Source organism: Rhinatrema bivittatum, chromosome 2, assembly GCF_901001135.1.
Source record: "Rhinatrema bivittatum chromosome 2, aRhiBiv1.1, whole genome shotgun sequence".
Lineage (NCBI taxonomy): Eukaryota > Metazoa > Chordata > Amphibia > Gymnophiona > Rhinatrematidae > Rhinatrema > Rhinatrema bivittatum.
Window position 1 is genome coordinate 425,284,566 of NC_042616.1, and position 21,847 is coordinate 425,306,412.

Consider the following 21,847-nt stretch of genomic DNA (forward strand, 5'->3'; position numbering starts at 1 on the left):
CAAAACGTCTCTGGCAAAACTCTCGTGCCCATGCAGTCTTTGTACATTTCAAATTCATGCTGATCTCTTTCCAATCTGCTATTGCACTTGCCAAGGAAGACTACTAAGTCCATCTGACAAACTCTTGCATCCACTTCTCACCATTTCTTTGCCACACTCTATTCCCTCCTCAAACTTTCTTCGCCTCCATCCCTCCTTCCCTCTCTGCCCAGATTATGACTACCAAGGTCATGAAATGAAATTGGAAATAGAAATGCTCACGTTTGTGAGGAAATGTGTAATTCCTGAGATGGTAGTTAATGACAGTATATGACAGAATTCTGGCTTGTTTGGGATAGACGCAAAGGTCAATGGTAAGGCCAATGGAGGGAGATCTTATTGTTTGGCAATGGTAGCAACACTTTTTATATATATTATTGTCCAAGATTTGGAGCCACGATATGACATCTGGTGTAAACTGCATAAATGTGCCCTGGGAAGATTGAAGGGGGCAGTCTCTTAATGGAAGGGAGTAGACCTTGTGACAGTTGGGAACTGGGCAAACTGAGTGGCCAAGCAGTTCTTATCTGCCAAAAACTACTATATTACAATATTCCTAGAATGACCGACATGGCACACTTTTTCTCCCATGTTCTTTGGTCTCTTCCTCTTTATTTCTCATTAGATAATTCTGGAAAACTATGCCTACCCCGGTGTGCTTCTTATTGGCACGGATTCTCACACCCCCAACGGAGGAGGCCTGGGTGGCGTCTGTATCGGTGTGGGCGGAGCTGATGCTGTTGACGTCATGGCAGGAATCCCCTGGGAGCTGAAGTGCCCAAAGGTAAAGAAATGCTGGATGGAGAGCAAAATTTCAGTTGGGGCATATGCAAATGGTTCCTCACCCAATATGATTAGTGTGTGTTTTGTTATTCACACATGGGGAGGAGGCAGCTCTACACGAGTGCCATGAGATAAGTGACAGCACATATGGAATCCAACCAATCTGTAGTGGCAGTGATATTACAAATAGTGGTGTAACCTGGCCACTAATGCAGGATATTTTATGTGAAGACCAGCAAGTTCACCATGTCACACGGATTGAGATCATGTGACTGCATGTGGTACAAGGCAGAATGAAATTCTAGAGCTTTCTGGGGAAGACTACGATGGCTTGGTGGCTGTGCCCTGCCATATGGAGGGACCTGAGTTCAAATCGCAGCTCAGGTTCCCCCCCCCCCCCCAGGCTAGCTGGAGATGCTCTGGAGGCACTGTACACAGCCCCTGGAGGGAAGGGAACAGTAGTCAGCTGGATTTAAAGTCCATGATTGGAGGGATCTGGAATGAGCCTTTCTGCATGGCCCCAGCCAAGGATGCTTGCTGCAATGACAGGACTAATTCCTTGGTAGTTGTGAATGAAGGCTCATGGTGGCAGATTTGAACTGGAAGCAGTGCTGAGACACTGGCATATTAGTGTCATGGAGGACTCTGCTCTGTAAGAATGGAAAGCTTGAGTTTTCAGTGCTAGTCCGGTACCTTTCTTTCAGCTCTGTAAGATTGTTCTAGACCACGTTTAATATGGGTTGCAGAGACTGGAAACTCTGAGGATGCTCCCCAGTTGGAAAGGCTGACCCTACTCACTCTGGGATCCACGGTCCTCTGCTTTTCCCTGACTAGGTGATTGGCGTAAAGCTCACCGGGCAGCTGTCTGGTTGGAGCTCTCCCAAAGACATCATTCTGAAAGTGGCCGGGATCCTCACGGTGAAAGGAGGGACAGGTGCTATTGTGGAGTACCATGGGCCAGGTGTGGATTCCATCTCCTGCACAGGTAAGAGTAGTGCTTTGGGTGTCATGGGCAGGGCAATTTTGAAAACCTTTAGATATTTTGATTATATTTTGCTGATTTTTGTGTTTATCTGCTAAGATTTTCGGATTAGTGGATTACAAATTTTTTTAAAAACCCATGGAAATCAGGGCTTTAAAAATTGCTCAGCCTGTATGCGGATAAAAGTATGTGCATTGTTCAATACATGTTGTCTTACCCTCAGGCTGCAGAGGCAGGCCTCAGGTGCGGGGATTGGAACAATGTGTATTCCTTTGCATTCAGGCAGGCCAATCCCCACCAGTGGGTTATGCACCTCTGCCAGCAGATGGAGATGGAGTAAGAAGCTGATGACACAGATATATAGTCCAGCCCTGATGACAGCCTGCAGTATTCTCCGTATCCAGCAGATGGTGGACATGCATTTCCCTACTGGGGATTGCCTGTTTAAAAAAAAAAAAAAAAAAGGCAGTTGCAGGCAGAGTGGCTCAGCCTTTGCCCTCTTTCCCCATAGACGGGACCTGTTCCTGCTCTTAGCCAGGAGGACTGTGCGCAGGTAAAAGTTTTCCTCAAAAAATAAAGTACACTTCCCATGGGGTCTTCCTCCTCAGCATTCAGCTTCTCCCATTCACGTCTTTGGGGAGTTCCGTGAAGTATGGAGACAGTTCAGGCACAGCGGGTTGAGCAGCCCTTTTGGCTAGACCCCGCTCTCAGGTTTCTCCTCCTTGGCATATGGTAGGCCATGGCGACTATATCGCACGTTTTGTGTGTGTGTGTGTGGTGTGTGTGTGTGTGTGCACACACCTCATTGTACAGCCGTAGCCGCGTCTCTTTTCGGGCTCATGTGACTGAGCATTTTTTCTGGACACACATTTTATACACCTAGTTTGGGCGCGCTTTTTATGTGTGTGTACCTGGACCCACACTTTGTGTGTACAGCTGGGTGCATGGCTATAAGTATGTATTGAGCATATACCAACCATGGCGCCGGTGGTAAAGAAGTCTAAGCTTTTACCTCTGTTTGTGCAACATGCCACATCAGGGTAATACAGCCAGAGCTTTCTGCAAGCCTATGTCAGCGTTGCTGGATGCTCGTGTGAATTTACCTCTTCCTGATTTTACTAACTATGGTCCGTCCATCTCCACAGTCTGAGTGGAGTGGGACCGAAGGTGACACAACGTGGGTGTCCCCTCCTTCGGTTGATCCACTGGCTGAATCTTCTTGAAGGGAGACTCACTTCCAGGATGTCAAGTTCAGGCCTGTGGGGCCTGGTATGGAGCCATCCTCCTTTCCCTGAGGGGAATTCTTCCAGGGATTTCAGACTTTTCTACAGGGGCGTCTGTCTGAGTCAATAGCTACTAGTTTAGGCCCGTGCGCTCTGAATTCCCCTGTGTCTGCCACCGTGGGCAAGCATGTGGTGCAGTACATCCTGACAAGGTTCAAAAGGATGTGGCTCAAGATAACACTGATAATGGTAATGGCTCCCCTATTGAGGAAGAGGTGATTCCCCCAGATTTGGAGCCAAATAGAACTCTTCTTCGCTTCTTTCATAGAGATGAGTTCCTGAGCCTGATCTCCGACTTTGAAGACCCTCTGAGTGGCTGGGGGTGACTCCTCAAGGTCGCAGAAGGAGGACACCATATTGATCACCCTACGCAAGGCTTCATATTTCTTTCCCCTCCTGGATGTGATTCAAGAGTAGCTTGACCTTGAATGGAGTGCACCAGAGATAAATTTTAAAGGAGGGCATGCCTTGGTGGATCTGCAGGCCAGAGAGCAGTTGTGTTTCCTGAAAGTGAATGCTTGGTGTGTTCTGTCACTAAATGAACCACCAGCCTGGTGGAAGGAGGAGTGGTTCTTAAGAATGCTCAGGATAGGAAGATTGAGGCTATCCTTAAGCAAGCCTTTGATGCAGTGGTGATCAACTTACTTCTTGTTGTGCCCTAGTGGCTTGAGCTACCTTGCATCTTTCTCAAGACTCGGGCAGCACCATTTCAGATAGCGGTGCTATGGTATAACTGGGGGCTGCAGCCTTAGCTGATGTGGGATGTGACCTGGTTCGCACAACCGCCAGAGGAGCTGCTTCTGTTATAGTGGCTATACAGCAGTTGCAGCTGCACCGTTGGTTGGCAGATACTATTTCTAAGTCCAATCTCACCAAAGCTGCCCTTCAAGGGTTCGCTTTTCTTTGGCAGTAAGTTAGAAAAAATGGCAAATAAGTGGCCGGGGGGGGCGGGGGATAAGAGGATAAGAAACCAGTTTTCCGGACTTTTCAGGCAAGTGGCCGCTCTGGAGACTGACTATTTCGTCCAGATAGGGGAGCTTCTTCCCAGAGATCCCATCCCTTTGGCAGGTCCTCAGTCTTTTTGCACCTGAAGGACTTTGAAGGACGTGGGCTCTGGAAGTGGAGCCCCTCGATCTTCTCAATGAAGATTTGCAGACTCAGCAATTGGTGCAGGAGATAGGGGAGTGCCTATCTCATTTTTATCACAGGTGTGTCCAGATTACTTTGGATTAATGGGTCCTCAAAGTGGTTTGTGATGCCTGTGCCCTAAACTTTTTTTGCGTTCCTCTGGGTGCCTTTAAGATATCTCCATGTACTTCCCCTCTGAAGAGGGTGGCAGTGGAAATTACATTGCAGAGGCTGCTGGACCTGAAAGCCATGATTCTCTTTCCTGAATCGCAGCAAAATACAGGTCACTATTCCATTTATTTCTTGGGCATGACAAAAGAAGGGTCCTTTCGGCCCATCCTGGATCTCAAGGGAGTCAGTCGACATTTGCAGGTCACCAGAAGAACATAAGGCTTGCCATACTGGGTCAGACCAAGGGTCCATTAAGCCCAGCATCCTGTTTCCAACAATGGCCAAGCCAGGTCACAAGTATCTGGCAGGATCCCAAGGGGGTAGATAGATTCCAAGCTGCTTATCCCAAGAATAAGCAGTGAATTTTTGCAACTCTACCTTAATGGTTAATGGACTTTTCCTCCAAAAACTTGTCCAAACCTTTTTTAAATGCAGCCATACTATTAGCTTTCACCACTTCCTCTGGCAACGAATTCCAGAGCTTAATTTTGCATGGATTGTAAAAATATTTTCTCTTATTTTTAAATGTATTACCCAGTAACTTCATTGTGTGTCTCCTGGTCTTTGTACTTTTTGAAAGAGGAAACAACCATTCAATTCCACTCATTATTTTATAGACTTCTAATATATCTCACCTCAGCCATCTTATCTCCAAGCTGAAGAGTCCTAACCTGTTTAGCCTTTCTTCATAGGGGAATTGTTCCATCCCTTTATCATTTTAGTCGCCCTTCTCTGTACAATTTCGGAGTGTTCTTCCTGCTATTAGTTGAAAACTGGTAAATGGCTTATCTAGCTCATTAGTTTAATGAAAATTGATGTAAGTTGTGTTCATATTTGCCACATAATTTAGGTATGATGTTGACAAAATTATTGCCTTTATTTCTGAGCAGAAATCAAGAAAAGCCATGCTTATTGCTTGGGGTGTGGGATTTTTTGTTTTTTTACTTGTAAATTCTTACGTTCATTTCAATCAGTTGTTTTTTTATAGCGGTTAAGTGAGTTCATGGACATAAACTGTCACCTTTTGATTGTATTTATTTATTTATTTTATTAAGATCCGTTTTCTTCTGAATGTTTCTGATGAAGGTTTGTTGCCTTTACTGCTCTTCTGAGATAGTGTAAGATCTGATTATATTGCATGCTAGCCTGGGCAGCAGACAATACGCTCTTCCATTAGGGCAGAGACCAACACCAGATCTTGTTTCTCATGAGATTTATGACTCCCCCCTTCTGGATCTGCTCAGATCACTTTGCCTAGTTTGTATTCTCCTAGAGATTTGAGAAGCATTCTTTGCTCTCTTGTAATCTGTCATGCTTTTGCTAGCGCTTGGTTTAGCTCTTCAGACAGCCTACTCAGTGACAGACTTGGCTGTTTGGATTCCCATACTGTTCTGTGCCTGAATTCAATGGTGGGGAGGTGCACAGACTTGGCCTAGCAGTAGTGTTCTGTCCTTTACCCAGTCAGAAATTTTTCATTTTTTTTCCTCCCCCTCTCTACCACAAGAACTTGAGCTAAATATCATATAGTCAGAAGAAGATCCTATAGTACAACTGACCCCTGGTTTCTAAAGCAAGTGTGTATGGTGAGGTCCCTCCATGCTGCAGTTCCACCCTCTGTTCTGCCTGCTGGAGAACGGAGGAAAGGATTCTTGGTGCTCACTGCTTCTTTCTTTCATCCCCAGGTATGGCAACAATCTGTAACATGGGTGCAGAGATTGGGGCCACCACTTCCCTCTTCCCCTACAACCAACGCATGAAGAAATATCTGGAAAAGACTGGGAGAGTAGGTGAGTGGGAAACTCTGACCAGGGTTTGACCTAAAGTGACTCCGGCCAGTTCTGATATGGGAGTTGCCAAACGCTTTACTGTTGCCAGACTTATTGCATGTAAGACTGTAGACTGCCCGACAAGAGGTCTTGGCACATTGATCATGTCTTTGCTTCCTGCCAGCACTGCAAACTGTTGGAGCCTTTGGGTCCTTGTAATCAGGAGCATCCCCTCTATTATGGATTATTCTCAACCTCTCTTGCTCCTTTCCGTCCTTTGATGGCCATATCTGACTGACCTATTTCTATGTAGCTATGTAAGCTAATCACAGCTGGTGCTTTTGGTAACAGTTTTTTTTTATCTGGTTATATATCATGTTTCACCAGACTTTACATTGTAAAAGTCAAATTTCAGTTTATATTGTAACATGCAGATTTGTTGCAAAGCGAAAGTCAACCAATCACTTCTAGAGCATCCCATATATGGTTCCCTCTCCAAGAGATATTTTCTATAACTCTTTAATTTGGTCTCAAAGATTTTCTAATTTTAATATAAAAATGAATATTGTCCTGTGAGGTAGCATTAGTTCCTTTTCCCAACTCATGAATATGATGTCGCCAAACTTGCCTCTTCTGCTGACATGGTTTCATAAAGTAGTTATGGAAGTCTTCTCAGCATTACTTGGAAAATATAAATCACTCCTCTTTCAATACTGGGTGCTAATCAACAAACCAAAAAAAGAATACTATGCCAAGCAGATTCATGGGGTAATCTTTAACTCTAAATTGCTCTTTGATATCAGTAAACACCTAATCAAGGACCTGTCTTCCTCAGGCTCAAGCAACAACTACCCGTCAAAGAATGCCTGCAACAATTACGCCAGTCATATGATAGAAAAAATAACTGGACTAAAATCCCAACTCCCCACCAGCTCACCAACCACAGACGATGAAGAAAAACATGGACCTGCTAAATGAACCACTTTTGACAGAGTATCAAAACTACAAATTACTCAAATTATTTGTAAAATAAAACCTGCAAATCACCATATGACCCCATTCCAGCTAGCTCTCTAAAATTAATACATAGCACTATCACTCCAACAATTATTCAATCACTCTCTGAAGGCTTAGTCCCTGATTCGGTGAAACAAGCGGTGTTAAAACCTATTCTAAAAAATAATACCAGCAGTTCTGACAGTTGGGAAAACTATAGACCAATATCCAACGTATCCTTTCTCTCAAAAATTCTCAAAAAAAGCAGTTTTATCACAACTAGAAGACTATCTAGATGACCATCGCATCCTACATCCAAACCAATTCAGGTTCAGGAAGAATCACTCAAATGAGACTTTACTCATATCCTTAACGGACCCTACTTTCTGGTTCCTCTCAACCTAATGGCAGCCTTTGACACCATTGACCATGCCCTACTATGCCAGCAGATGAAAAAAATTGGAATTGATGGCTGTGTAATCAAGTGGTTCACCTCCTTCCTATCAAAAAGAACTTTCTGCGTCACACCATATGTCTGACACCTTCCCGATTGCAGGTGGCCCCCAGAGCTAAGTGCTCTCAGCAACTCTATTCAACATCTACATGCTCCCCCTGTCTAAATTACTATCTGACTTGGGTATCGCCTTCTACCTATATGCTGATGACCTTCAGTTTTATATCCCATGCCACAAATCTGTTGAAAATGCAAGGCTGACTCTCACGTCACACATGAAGACTATACAACATGAACTATCTAAACTCTAACTCTAAACAATAAAAAAAACCTGAAGTCATTCTATTAAGAAATCTACCTATAGCGACTCCTCAAACACTTGATCTGGGAAACTTCGTTATTATACCCTCAGACCAAGTACGAGATAGGTATACAGATTGACGAGTTCCTAACAATGGATAATCACATAAATAAATTAATCAGATCTGGCTATGCCAAACTGTGTTTACTACATAGACTGAAACCTTTACTGACTCACGCAGACTTCTGCACAGTCCTGCAGACCCTCATTATCTCAAACTTAGGCTACTGTAACTCTGTTACTCAGAGTACCCAACTGTCTTCTAAAAAAACAAAACAAAACTACAGTTACAAAATGCCGCTGCTAGACTCTTAATAGGATTCAGGAAATTCGATCACATTTCACACACTCTGATAGCTCTTCCCTGGCTACCTGTTTAAATCTGTATCAACTACAAAGTCCTAACATTTTAATACACTCCACCATCTATTCTAACAACTCTCGTTTCCCTGTACGTACCAGGATCAGTCCAGGACACCTGGGTTGTGACTCCGCACCAGTAGATGGAGACAGACTAAAACTTGTGGGCGGAGCCATATATAAGCCCCTGTGCCAGTCACAGCCCCTCAGTCTTACTCTGTCTCCAGTAGATGGTGCAGGTGCGGTCACAGCTCCTTCTTGCCCTGGTTTTGGTACTCCGTCAGGGTCGGTTCTTTTTTCTTGGGTTTTAGGCCAGTTTCGCTAGGGTGCTTTAATTTTGAATTTTTCTGTTTACCAAATTGTCACTGATGTTCCGTCCGCCCTGCCTCCCAAGGGGGTTGTGAGGTCCTGAGGGGACTACCCCCCTGGTTGAGGCCGCTGCTAGGGTCGAGGACCCGGCTTTCTTAGTAGCAGCGTCAGGGGTGACACCGGGGAGCCCGGTTCACTCCCCCTGTTGGATTAGGGCTCCAGGACTGTGGACAGCGACAGGTTTGTTTGTTGTAAAAAAAAAAAAAAAAAAAAAAAGGGGTTTGTTTTATTTGTGCCGGCTCTCTCTCTCTCTCTCGTAGCGTCGCCGCTCTCCGGTGGGGGCGCTGCTGGTGGGGGGGGGGGTCGGCCGTTCGCTGCATTTTATTGGAGGTGTCTCTTCCCTACGGCGGTCCTTGGTCCCCGTTTCGCGCCTTTTCTTTCGCCGGCTTGACTTGTGGCTCGGTTGCCGGGCCGGCGGTTCGGCGCGCGCGCTGCTTCCCAGACGGTGAGGGATCGTCCGTGGCGCCTCGGGGGGGGGGCTCGTTCGTAACCCGCGCGATCGCCGCCGCGCGGGGGAGGGGGCGCGAAAGAAAGGCCTCAAGAGCTCTTCCCGCTCCGTGCGGCAGTGGCGGCCATTTTGGCCGCGGCTGGCGCCTGAGAAGCGGGGGGCCCCCTTCGGCGGCCGTGAAATGGCGCGGGACACGGCGGGCGCCTGAGCGGCGGGTGGCCCCTCCTTCGGCGGTCGGCTCGGCGGGTCATTCGCCTGGTGCTGTGGAACTGGGACGGCTTGACCGGCATTTGTTGCTGCTGCAGTTGGCAGCGGTCCCGATCGCGACACGCAGGGACCCTGAGGCGGTAAGGGTAGCCATTTTGCCGCTGCAGTCGGCAGCGGTCCCAATCGCGGCTCGGGCAGCCATTTTGCCGCCACGGTCTACAGCGGTCCCAATCGCGGCGGCAGCGTCCCGATCGCGGCAGGGGCAGTCGTTTTGCCGCCCTGGTCGGCAGCGGTCCCGAGAGCAGCGGGAACCTTCCGGGGGGGGGGGCAGAAATCGTCGCCTCCACTTCTCCTCAACGGTTCCCTCTGCGTCCCTCAGTTCCCGCGGGTCCCTCGGGAAAGGGGGCAGGAGTCGTTGGGCATGTGCGGGGCCTTTGGGGCCCATAGGGCGCGCAAACGTTCAGCGGTTTAACGGCTGGGGGTCTCGTAGCGCCGTTTTCTAGGCCTCAGGAACGGCAATCGGTGGGCCCCGGCCGGAGGGCCGCGAGTTTAAAAGGTTTTGAGGACCATTCCACCTCGGGACGTTTGGGAGTCCTCGGTCTCGTCCTCGGCTCAGGAGGGCTCGGAGAACTCGTCCCCGCCCCCGAGGGGGGCAGAGAGTGACAGGCACCCTTCGCCCAGAGCCAGGCATTAGCACCGGACGTCCGAAGGGGCAGTTACCAGTTCCCAGGGTTGTCCAGCTGTTCTCCTCCCCGTCATTCTAGAAAAGTTAGGGATCTCGCGCCTCCGGGGGAGGCTAGAGGAGGCTCCGTGGATTCAGGGTGGGTCAGGTCTGCGTGGCCCTCTACCACCTTCCCGGTCCCGCTCTTGACTATGGACCTGCGGCATTGGGACAGGGACATCCTGGACTTGGGGCTGAAGGTTCCCCCGGCAATGGACAAGTTTCACCCTCTGCACGAGGAGGCCTTGGAGGTGTTGCGGGTCCCTAAGGTGGACTCTTCCACGTCAGCAGTCCCGAAGCGCACTCCCATCCCGATGCGGGATACCGCGGACTTATGGGATCTCTAGGATTGACATTTGGAGGTGCAATTGAAGAAGGCCTTCGGGGCTTCCGCCCGGGGCTTGGGCCGCAGTCTGGAGTGATTTTGCACTTCGGGCTGGCTTGGGATGAGCCCATCAGCTTCTGGCCACTGAGGGGAGCCCTGGCGATCACAGGGGCCAAGGCTTCGCAGCGAAATGTGTTCGGTCCATCTCTTGCCGCAGCCTCAACACGCCGTTCCTAACGTCAGGGCGCTGTTGTTGTCATTTTTCGAGGACTGGGCCGGCATAACGTCAGACCAGTCGGTCCTCAACGTGATAGGACACGGCTACGCGTTAGATTGTGCTCGTACTTCAGCGGACAAGTTCCTTATCTCGCCCTGCAAGGCCCCGAGAAGACTGCTGCTGTGCTCGACACCATCCGACGCTTAGACGGCTTGGGAGGTTTTTTCCCCAGTCCCGGTCAGCCGACACGGCAAGGGCCGTTACTCCATCTACTTCATCGTCCCGAAGAAAGACGGCACGTCCACACTGATTCTGGATCTCAAAGGGATAAGTCGATGCCTTCGCATTCCTCACTTCAAAATGGAGACGATTCGTTCAGTCATCGCTGCGGTAAGGCCCGGCGAGTTCCTGGCCTCCAAGTTCCTGGCCTCCCTGGATCTCACAGAGGCATATCTTCACATCGGCATTCATCCGTCATTCCAACGCGTCCTCAGGTTCTGCATACTAGGGGTGGCGGCGTAGCTGCGCCGAGAAGGTCTCTTGGTCCATTCTTACCTGGACGATTGGTTGATTCGGGCGACGTCCGAGGCTCGGGTCGGATGGCGGTAGCCAGGGTCCTCCACCTTCTGCAGTCCCTAGGATGGGTGATCAACTGCAGCAAGAGTCATCTGACACCCGCGCAGACCTTGGAATATCTGGGAGCTCTTTTCGACACAAAGCTGGGCAAGGTGTTCCTGTCGCACGAACGGGTGTGCAAACTGCAAGCTCAAGTACAACGCCTATTGTCTCTCCGCCAACCGCGGGTCTGCGATTACTTTATGGTCCTAGGGCCTATGGCTTCAACGCTGGCGCTGATTCCCTGGGCATTCGCTCATCTGCGACCATTACAGTCCTACTTTCTATCCTGCTGGAAGCCGGTCTCGGAGGAATTCCATCTACCGCTTCCGCTCACGGAACACGCGAGGTCCAGCCTGCTCTGGTGGCTGGATCCCAAGCATCTGTCGTCTGGGGTCTCTTTTCGGGTGCCCAACTGGACAGTGGTGACCACGGATGCCAGCCTTTCCGGTTGGGGAGCGGTCTGCATGGGGAGCGCAGTCCAAGGCCTATGGTCCGTGTCGCCAGCCCAGGGGTCTGGCCATCGCCTAGAGACCGGAGCGGTCCATCTGGCCCTGCCTGCAAGCCTTCCTGCCGTTGCTGCGGGGGAAGGCAGTTCGAGTGTTGTCGGACACTGTGACCACTGTGGCATACATCAACCGCCAGGGGCGGGACAAGGAGCCCCCAGGTGGCGGAGGAAGCTCAGTGCTTGATGGCCTGGTCGGAGCTACATCTCAGCAACATAGCAGCGTCTCACATTGCGGGAGTTGACAACGTGCAGGCGGATTTTTCTCGGCCGTCATCGCCTGGATTCCGGAGAGTGGGAGTTGTGGCCGAAGCATTTCTGCTCATTTGCAAAACGTGGGGGGGTGCCCCACATGGATCTCATGGCCACGTGGCACGACGCGAAGGCCCAGCGATTTTACATTCGACTTCGAGGACGGGGGGCAGAAGGCGTCGATGCGTTGGTGCTTCTCTGGCCGACGGATGTGCTGCTCTACGTGTTTCCCCCGTGGCCGATGGTCGGCAAGCTTCTACGGCACATAGAATTGCACCCAGCCAAGGTGATCTTGGTGGCACCGGAGTGGCCGCGCCGGCCGTGGTTCGCAGACCTCGCCCAGCTGGCGGTATCGGCGCCCTTTCGGCTCCAAGGAATGGCGGGCCTGCTCCATCAGGGCCCCGTCTGTTTGGAGGATACGGATCACTTCTATCTCGCGGCATGGCTTGAGGAGTCGGCTGAAGTGGAAAGGTTACTCAGATGCGGTGGTAGCCATGCTGCTGCGTTCCAGGAAGCAGTCAACGTCTCTGGCGTATGTCCGTGTCTGGGTGGTCTTTGAGGAATGGTGCGTGCAGCGTGGGGTGGACCCCACTTCGGCTTCCGTCTCCGACATTCTGGCGTTCCTCCAGGCAGGTTTGGCCAAGGGTCTGGCGTGCAGTTCGCTACGGGTCCAAGTGGCGGCGCTTGGTTGTTTGCGAGGTAAGGTCCGTGGTACGTCCCTGGCACTTTATCCGGACATTTCTCGTTTCCTTCGGGGTGCTAAGCACCTTCGTCCTCCATTGCGTCTCCCTTGTCCGGCTTGGAACCTCAATTGGGTTCTCTCCGCTCTCTGCACGGCGCCGTTTGAGCCCTTGAAACGCGCAACTCTTAAGGATCTCACTTTAAAAACGGCGTTCTTGGTGGCGATTGCCTCGGCACGGCGTGTTTCCGAGTTACAGGCCCTGTCCTGTAGAGAACCTTTCTTGCGTATTTCGGATTCCGGAGTTTCTTTGCGGACGGTTCCCTCCTTTCTTCCGAAAGTTGTGTCATCTTTTCACGTGAATCAATCGGTGGAGTTGCCAGCTTTTGTGGGAAGGGAGTCCTCCGTTCCAGAAGAAAGGGAATTACGGAAGCTTGACGTGCGGAGATCCCTCCTTCCCTATCTGGAGGTTACTAATCCTTTTCGGGTCACAGATCATCTGTTTGTCCTGTTCTCTGGTCCAAAGACAGGGGCAGCAGCGTCACGCACAACGATCGCCCGTTGGCTCAAGGAGGCCATTGGTTCGGCTTACTTGATGCGGGGAAAACCACTTCCCGTGGGCCTGAAGGCTCACTCGACTCGTTCTCGACTCGTTCTCAATCGGCGTCCTGGGCGGAAGCTTCGCAGGTGTCGCCTCAGGAAATTTGCAGGGCGGCTACCTGGCAGACGTTGCATACCTTTATCAGGCATTACCGGTTGGATGTCCGGGCTACCGGTTCCGGGGGTTTGGAGAGAGGGTACTCCGAGCGGGACTCTCTGCTTCCCACCCTCGGTAGGTTTGCTCTGGTACATCCCAGGTGTCCTGGACTGATCCTGGTACGTACAGGGAAAGGAAAATTAGTTTCTTACCTGATAATTTTCGTTCCTGTAGTACCAAGGATCAGTCCAGGATCCCGCCCGCAGTGCTGCGCTGAAGTAATGGAGAGTCCGCTCTTTGTTCTGAATTATTCTGTTCCGCTTGTTTAGCTCTCTCGGTTGGAGAGTCCGTTTCCAGGAGGGGTGTTTTTTCTTTCCCCGGTTTTAAGCGGTTTATAGCGAGTTTAGTTCTCTGGTTGTGTTTCTACTTTGACATTACGTATGACTGAGGGGCTGTGACTGGCACAGGGGCATATATGGCTCCGCCCACAAGTTTTAGTCTGTCTCCATCTACTGGTGCGGAGTCACAACCCAGGTGTCCTGGACTGATCCTTGGTACTACAGGAACGAAAATTATCAGGTAAGAAACTAATTTTCCTTTGGTAGGGGTAGCTCTACAATTATTCAGGCCGCAGAGATCATTAAGATCTCAAAACACAGAATTACTAGCTGTGACGACATTACAGAAAACGCTTCTAACTAAAATAAGAGATGGTGTGTTCTCCCTAGCAGGCCCAAAATTATGGAACTCTCTGCCTGAATCTCTACGACTGACTCCAGAAACAAAGGAATTCAAACGTGGCCTAAAAACTTAATTTATTTCAAAATGTCTATAATCTAAACTCAGAGCATGCACCCTCAAGGACAAAGTCATTTAAAATGTTTCTGACCTCTTCCAGTCAATGTACATGTCTGTCTGTAATATGTACTTCATGTTGTTAACCGTATGATCTTTTATTTGGAACAATGGTATATAAAATGGCTAAATACCAATAAATCCTCTCCCTCCCTGAGAGGGACCGGTCACTTGGATGCAAATGATTATCCTCTTCTTCCACACCTGTTCTTTGCAGAGAGAGAATTGAATAGGACATCACCATTTTACTGCATAAAAGAATCCTGATGAAATCCCTGTATTTCACTCCCCTGTCTTCCTGCCCTATCATTGGGGTTTTGTCTAAGTTTGGTTTTTGTTTTTTTTTAATAGAAATTGCAGCTTTGGCAGATAAGTTTAAACAGGACCTGGTACCTGACGAGGGATGTGAATATGATCAGTTAATAGAACTGAACCTTAATGAGGTGAGTGCGAACCTCCTTCTGTTTAGACTAAAGGGCTTTCCCTCCAGTTCCACCATTTTTTTTTTCCCTGTGGGCCTGAGAGCTCAATGAGAGAGGCCATCCTGTAGAATCATGATTTGTGCTCAACGTTGTTGAATAGCAGTGTAACATCTGTTCCCAGTTTGAGCTCTTGGAGCAGGGAGCACTGCTATACAGTATCCACAACCACCAGGGTGGGTTGTATGTGGTGGCTTCTGAGTGAAGAGTTGCTGTTACTCTGACACCTCATGGTGGGTCAGCGAGCAGCTTTGGATATGGCCCTCTTGGGAGCTGTATTGTTGGAGCTCTACCATGGCAAGTAGCTGTAGTCCTTCATATGTGGTCTGTACTGTAAAACAGTTTGGCTGAAGGTACTATAAAGGGGCAGCAATATTACATATAGAATTAAATACAGGAAGTTGTGATTGGTTCCCTACTGAAAAGTTGCAAGGAGGGTGGTCACGTGGCGGAGGGAAACTTTGGGGTGTAGAAACCTGGAGAGAATAAACTTTAACAATGTACAGGTGGGATGACCTGGAAGGTGCATGTGCTGTGAATGGTTGTGGCTTTGGGGGTTCAAGCTTTTGTCATTGGTTGTTGTGATTCAAATAATAATGTAACGTCATTTCAGTTTATTCACACCTTTCTATGGGCCAAACCCACATCCAACATGTCTTATAGTAGGCCTTATACAGAGAGTAACAATATAAATCATTACTTGAAACATCATAAAAATGTAAATGCAAAATAAAGCAATATAAATCCCTACTACAGCCTCTCCTCACTCTTACTAGGGAGGAGGCACAAAGTATATTACAAACAAAAGCAGAAGATTCAAAATTATATGACCTCCCCAACCACATATGGTAAAACAAACACATCCACTTTCTCTCCACCCCCCCCCCCCCTTCAGCTGGTGACTAAATTACAATTGGCCAGCAAAAGGGGAAAAACCAGAACCAAAATGGAGGCAGAAAGAGCCATGGTAGTCAACAATGGGAAAAGGGGGGAAGCTTGATAGCAAATCTTACTCCTTCCGTCCCTCCCACCGCCCCCCCCCCCCCCCAAAAAAAAAATCTACAGCTTACTTCCTATCAGATTTGGGAACAACTGGGCATTTGTACTTTCTCTAAAGGGATGAGCCAACCCCTGCAATGTTAACAGGAGGGGTGAGACCAGGGCTCTGCTATCGATTGACCAGGATAATGTCCAGGAGGGCCAGACAGTTTCAGCACTGGGGGAAGAAGATGGAAATGACACCCCCCCCCCCGACAATTACTCTGATTTTAGGCCAGATGGTTCTTCCCCTCCCACAGTAGCCACCTCTTGTGGATGACCCAGGATGTTGTCAGGAGATCAGGCAGCTCCAGCACCCTTATGAGTGGGTATGGCTGCAGATGAATCTTCTGTTGCCTGTTCTGTAGATAGATGTGACTGAGATAGCCTCTGTGCCTGTGCTATGGGTGATTGTGATGACTTGGTAGTATGACATGGATTGTGAGTAGTGTGCAGAAGACAGCATCAGAATCTCTGTGCCTCATTCAACGATGCCTGTTAATATTGCACTGTGTTTTCTCTGCCAGCTTAAACCGCACATCAATGGGCCATTCACTCCAGACCTGGCTAACCCTGTTTCTGAGATTGGTACTATTGCAGAAGAGAAGGGCTGGCCTGTGGACATCAAAGTTGGTAAGATTATTATTTATTTATTTTAAAGTTTTATTCTATGATTGAAAAAATATTTAAATCATCATGCCAATGGACATAACTGGTTGTTAGGTCGATACTATAAGGCCGCGTTAGAAAGAGTGCGGCAGTGCCGGGCGCACCCTCGTTCCCCGCACGCACAGTCCTGCTCACATACCGCTCGATACTCTATGTAAATTGCTTGCAAATGCAAGCCGCTTCTGCGAAGCGTTAGGCCCGCGCAACCAATTTTACTGTATAGGCGCTTAATACAGCGCCTATACAGTATCCTGGGTGCGCTGGTACCTGTCATTTCAACTGACATTTGAAATGACAGGTACCAGGAAGTGGATGGTTCCCCCCCTCCCGAAGCAAGGCGCAGGGCGAAAATTAAAACAAAAGGGAATAAAGTGTAAAAAAAAAAAAAAAAAAAAAGTAAACTTACTGGCGGGAACCGGCGGGCGCACGTTCGATCCAGGCCACGGCGGGAGCCAGCGGGCGGGTGGGCGTGCGTTCATCCAGGCGGAGGGAGCCGGCGGCGAAAGTGGCCTCCGGCAGCTCCCGCCGGCAGTGAATGAATGCACGCCTGTGTATGCCCGTGCGATTTCGGCGCTCAAGGCAGTCGCATGCCGTGACGTCACGCCTTGAGCGCCGAAATCGCACGCATTCATTCACTGCCGGCGGGGGCTGCCAGAGGCCGCTCGTAGCTGTTCGAACACCACACTAACACCAGGTAGAGGGTAGGCGGCAAAATAGCGGGTTACAAAGGAGATAATCGGAGCGCGCGTCACAGTATCGGAGGGGAATAGCTAATTCGTTCATTTACATATATACATGCTGGGTGCGGAAAGGGTTACGCGTCTGTTTCAAGAAGCGCTAAGGACGCGTGAAACTGGAGACTGTATCGCAGGATCGCCTTACGCATCCGAATTGTGCGCCCACAGTGGGTTACAGACGGGGAATCTCCAACCGCACGTTACAGTATCGAGCTGTGTGTGATTTAATTAGCATTGTGCTTTTTTTAAATCAACAATATTTGCGGCATTTAGGAAATGGCAGTGCTTGTTCACATTATGCAGGAAATAATTAGAAAGTCCCAGTGACATTGATGCCCCTTTGACCCTGGAGTAATCTACAGTTCTCCCTCTGATTTCAGTATCATTTGTTTCTAATGGTGTGTGTGCTTCAGCCAAAATAATTAGCGAGTCTCATGCCATATGAAGAAGGGACCTATGAGGTCCTGAAAGTTGGTAAATGTTTTTTGTTGGTCCTTTTGTAAGCTGTCACAAAAACCTGTGAAGGTCAAAAACTTTGAAATGGTCCCTTGTAAATGTCTAGTGCTGTTCATTAATATTGTGCACCTTTCAGGCCAATAGCAAGTTTGCTTGCCTCTGGAGAAGCAGCTTTATCTTAATTTTAAAAAGTATTAGCTGTCACTATCTAACATTCTAGGCAGGGAACAATCAAAACAGTTATAAAATCATTACATAAAGCAAACTATCAAGACATTAAACTTACATTGGGAGATAGGGCAGAAATCCAGTCAGGCTAATATAATCTATCTTATTCCAGATCTCACTACCTCATACATCTTAACTAGCCTGTTGTACTCATTGCCTGAGAAAAAAAAGGAACATTTACAGCTGCTTCTTAAAAGTGGATAATGAGACTTGGGTCCTTTTTAAATAACTAGGAAAAGAATTCCATAGCTGGGGACCAGTCCTTGGCCTGGTTTCAGCTAACCGAATTTGATTAAACAGAGGGATGTCAAAGAGGTTATGACTAGCAATTGCCAGTAGGTGGGCAGCTTATAATGCTTTAAAATTAATCTGTACTACTGTCAGTTAGGATATCGGTAATATTTTATTAACATTGAGAAAATACAAAGCATGTAGAATGCATAGCAAATGTACAGTCCACAATAACACTAAAGGCATACCTAGTATATGATGCATTATGCTATTTGTTTAGGAAGAATATCCAATAAATGTATTTAATCAGAGAAAAATAAAACACAGTGGGGTCCATATTCAAACACTATTTAGCTAGAAGCTGCCACTGAATATCTGGCTTTTCTTTTCATCCAGGCAGCCAGTCCACACAAGTAGATTATGTACTCCAGTCAGGAGATAGAGACTGAGATAAAGTGACTCACTGATGTTGCGTCCATATAGCACTGCCCTGACATCAGCCTGCCTCCAGCAGATGGTGGATGAGCTTCCCATGCTGGAAGCTAAGGCCTGGTTAGGTCGGATGAACAGGAGAAATCTGTTGGGCAGCTCCTGAGGTGTGAGACGTTTTCTCCCACCCTTAGTTGAGCCTGGCCCTGATCAGACTACTAAGCCACAGGAGTTTGGCAGCTCCGGAGGTAATAGTTGCACTGCTGGGGACCTAAGGGACTGCCAGTGTGAGTACTTGGGGCCTCTCGTTATGGATGGCTAAGGAAACTGGGGCAATTATCCTCTTTCAGCTTTAGCTCTGTGTTTAAAAAAAAAAAACCAAAACAAGGAGAAAGCAGATTTATTTGGTTTAGGACCTTTGAGGTCAAGCGCAGAAACTCTGGGGAGGTCTTTTGTATTTTATGTCCCAGTGGTGGTGAAAACTAATTCTTTAAAGGGAATTGCACTGGTGGCAGCAGCAGGACGGTATAGCAAAACCGCAGGCAGTTGCAGTCTTGCTAGCTGAATTGAGGACGTGTCTCCTGGCGCGTGCAGGCTCCTGTGTATGGCAAGGAACTTTTAAGTGCCTGGTGATTTACCCTATGGGCTGTATCTGTACCGCATGGGGAGGCCTCCATTTGTACATAGTAATGGAGGCTGGCAGAATCAGAACCTCCCTGGAGAGCACAGGAAAACGTTTGCACCTGACTGCAACTCTGGAGTGTGCCGGCACTGCTCAGGGAAACCATTACAATTATCGCTGAATTGTTTTAAAGCTGTAAACAACAAGAACAGGGGTATTTATAAGCGCCGTTACAGGAGAATTGCTTTGTGGGACCAGCCGCATTTTCTGTTATCACTGGGAGTTTCTACTCTGAGGCGGGTACGGCAGCCATCTTGAAGTCCAGGAGAGTGAGACAGGGTAGATGAGACCCTGCGCTCAATCCCGTGGGCCTCAGATCAACTGGCTCTGTGCCAGCTGGCGTACATCTTCTAGGCTGCAGGTTCTATTTCCTGGTGTTTTGTGTTTGACAGCAGCAGAGGTTTTCATGGCTGATTTTCTGTCTGCAGCAGCAGTCTGAACAGACTGAATCTGGTCACAGACTCCATTTTGTGAGCTCTAATGTCCTCTGGCTCTGTGGTACAAATTCCCTCTGGATTCTACTGCTATGGGCATGGGCGGCGCAAGACAGATTGTCCCCGACACCCTTATACTGGGAAGAAAAGTATGGATCTCCTAGGTTGCCTCTGACCTGATAGTTTTTCTTGTCCTGGAGTTTTGGGTTCAGGCAAGTGTTTTGTTTGTCTGTCCCTAAGTGCAGTAAGCCCGCTTCAGCTTCTAGAGGGCTACTTTAAAAAAAACAAAAAAAAAAACTTGCAGAGGCTGACATTGTTGAGGGGTCCATCGGTTTGCAGCAGTTTGGAATCCATGTGAGGATTTTTGACTCCCTCAAGATTCTCAGCAGAGGGCTGCAAGATTGGTGGGGAGGTTTTGAGTTTTCAGGATCTATACTTGACTTGGAATCCCTCTGTGTACGTTTCTTCAGGTGGAGATCTCTGTCCTGGCTCTGTTGTGACTCTGAGAGCTCTGTCCTGGTGTCAAATGGTTTCAGGCACAGTTCCCAAGTACCTTGGTTTGAAAGTTGGGTGCTATCTCTACCAAGTATTTAGTGTATGAGGTGCCTTCATAATTTTTTTCCCTTACCTTAGGAGCAGCTCCTGTGGTGACAGCACATTTCTCACTCTCTCTGTAGAGCCATAAGGAACAGTTTGGCATGCTTACGTTCCTGGCTCCTCTGTGGATTGAAAAATCTGGGAGAGAGCTGTTTTCTAGTATTAAAATAACAATAAAAAAAACAAAACAAAAAAACACAATAATACTTGTTTTTTCTTGGGGTGAGTGGGCCAGCCCTAGGGTTGAAACTTTTCTCTCTCCCGCGATTGAGCAGGTCCTCTTCAATAGAAATGTGCTATGAGAGGCTCTACAGTCACTCTGCGGGACATTCATGGCCGGGAACCAGTCTGATGTCTGACAACTTTGAAGTCCTTTTGGGGCTCTCAACAGACTGTCCAGTTTCGGCCAAGCAGTGGTTGTTCTCTTGCTGCTCGCCCTGGTTAAGGGCAGCTGTAGGGGCTGCTTGAAAGGGACTTCTACTAGGCCTACAGGCTATTCTGCTGCTGCTAAAGGACCAGGACAATCTGGGGCACTCCCTCTATTTATTTTTGTATGGTCCTATTAACATAGGGCTCTTGTGCTCCATCTTGGCCCTGAAGCTGTTCAACGACTTCTTGCAGGTAATCCACTGAGCATCAGGTTAGAAAGCAAAAAAAAGTTGTTTTGGCCACATTAGCCTTCTGCCAAAGGCTATCTTCACATTCCACTTCAGCATCCTCATCAGAGTTTTAAGCACTGGGGCAACAGTTTGTTTCAGGTGCTACCATTTGGGTTAGCCACAGCCCCAAGGACCTTCTCCAATGTCGTGGTGGTGGTGGCGGCAGCCCTATGCAGAGAAGATATTTTGGTGCATCCGTAACTGAATGATTGGCTAATCTGTGCAAACTCAGTCCAGGAGAGTAAAACTGTCACCCAAAGGGTGATTCAGTGGCTACAGGAGTAGGGTTGGGTGGTCAACCTAGCAAAAAGCAGTTTGCATCCATTGCAGGATCTGCTGTATCTTGGGCGCAGTTCGATTATGGAGGCAGGCTGAGAGCTTCTACCAGAACACATCCTGACGTTAGAAACTCAGGTTAAGGGGATTAGAGTGGTACACAACCCTCAGTTTGGAGTTGCCTTCAGACTCTGGGTTCCATGGTGGCAACCTTGGATATGATCCCGTGGCAGAAGGCTCATATGCATCTGCTGCAGAAAACCTTAGTGTCTTGATGGAGCCCCCTGTCTCAGGATTACAGGATGAAACTGCCTCTCTCGCAGCAGGCATCCTCTGAACAGGGTGGTAGATTTAGGTTCCCCTGCCTGGAAGGTGGTATCTACGGACATGAGCCCGAAGTGCTGGGGATCCCATTGTTGGGACTTCCATGCCCAGGAACTTTGCGCCCCCCCCCCCCCCGGTCCATAAACCATTTGGAAGCAAGAGCGATTCATTTGGCCTTTCTCAAATTCTCACCCTGATTCCTCTGGAAGGCAGTGTGTGATGTCAGACAAATCTAAGGCATATATAAACCATCAAGGGGGTTCTTAGTCTGCAGGTATCCCTGGAAATGGACCTCCTTTTTCCATGGGCGGAGGAGAATCTCCTTGCTTTTCTTGGCATCCCACATAGCAGGGGTAGAAAACATGCAGGCCAATTATCTCAGCCAGCACATTTTG

At 48.5% G+C, this 21,847-nt stretch overlaps 1 protein-coding gene across 2 annotated transcripts in view; it reads left to right on the top strand.

Annotated features, from left to right (window-relative positions):
- The window catches only part of ACO2 (aconitase 2), a 135,115-nt gene that overhangs the window by 44,888 nt on the left and 68,380 nt on the right, over positions 1-21,847 (top strand). For both annotated transcript variants that reach the window (XM_029590245.1, XM_029590246.1), the window contains exons 5-9: positions 665-823; positions 1,657-1,807; positions 6,069-6,173; positions 14,565-14,656; positions 16,258-16,363. In XM_029590245.1, the coding sequence (XP_029446105.1) occupies positions 665-823; positions 1,657-1,807; positions 6,069-6,173; positions 14,565-14,656; positions 16,258-16,363 (613 nt within the window). The remainder of the gene's footprint in view (positions 1-664; positions 824-1,656; positions 1,808-6,068; positions 6,174-14,564; positions 14,657-16,257; positions 16,364-21,847) is intronic.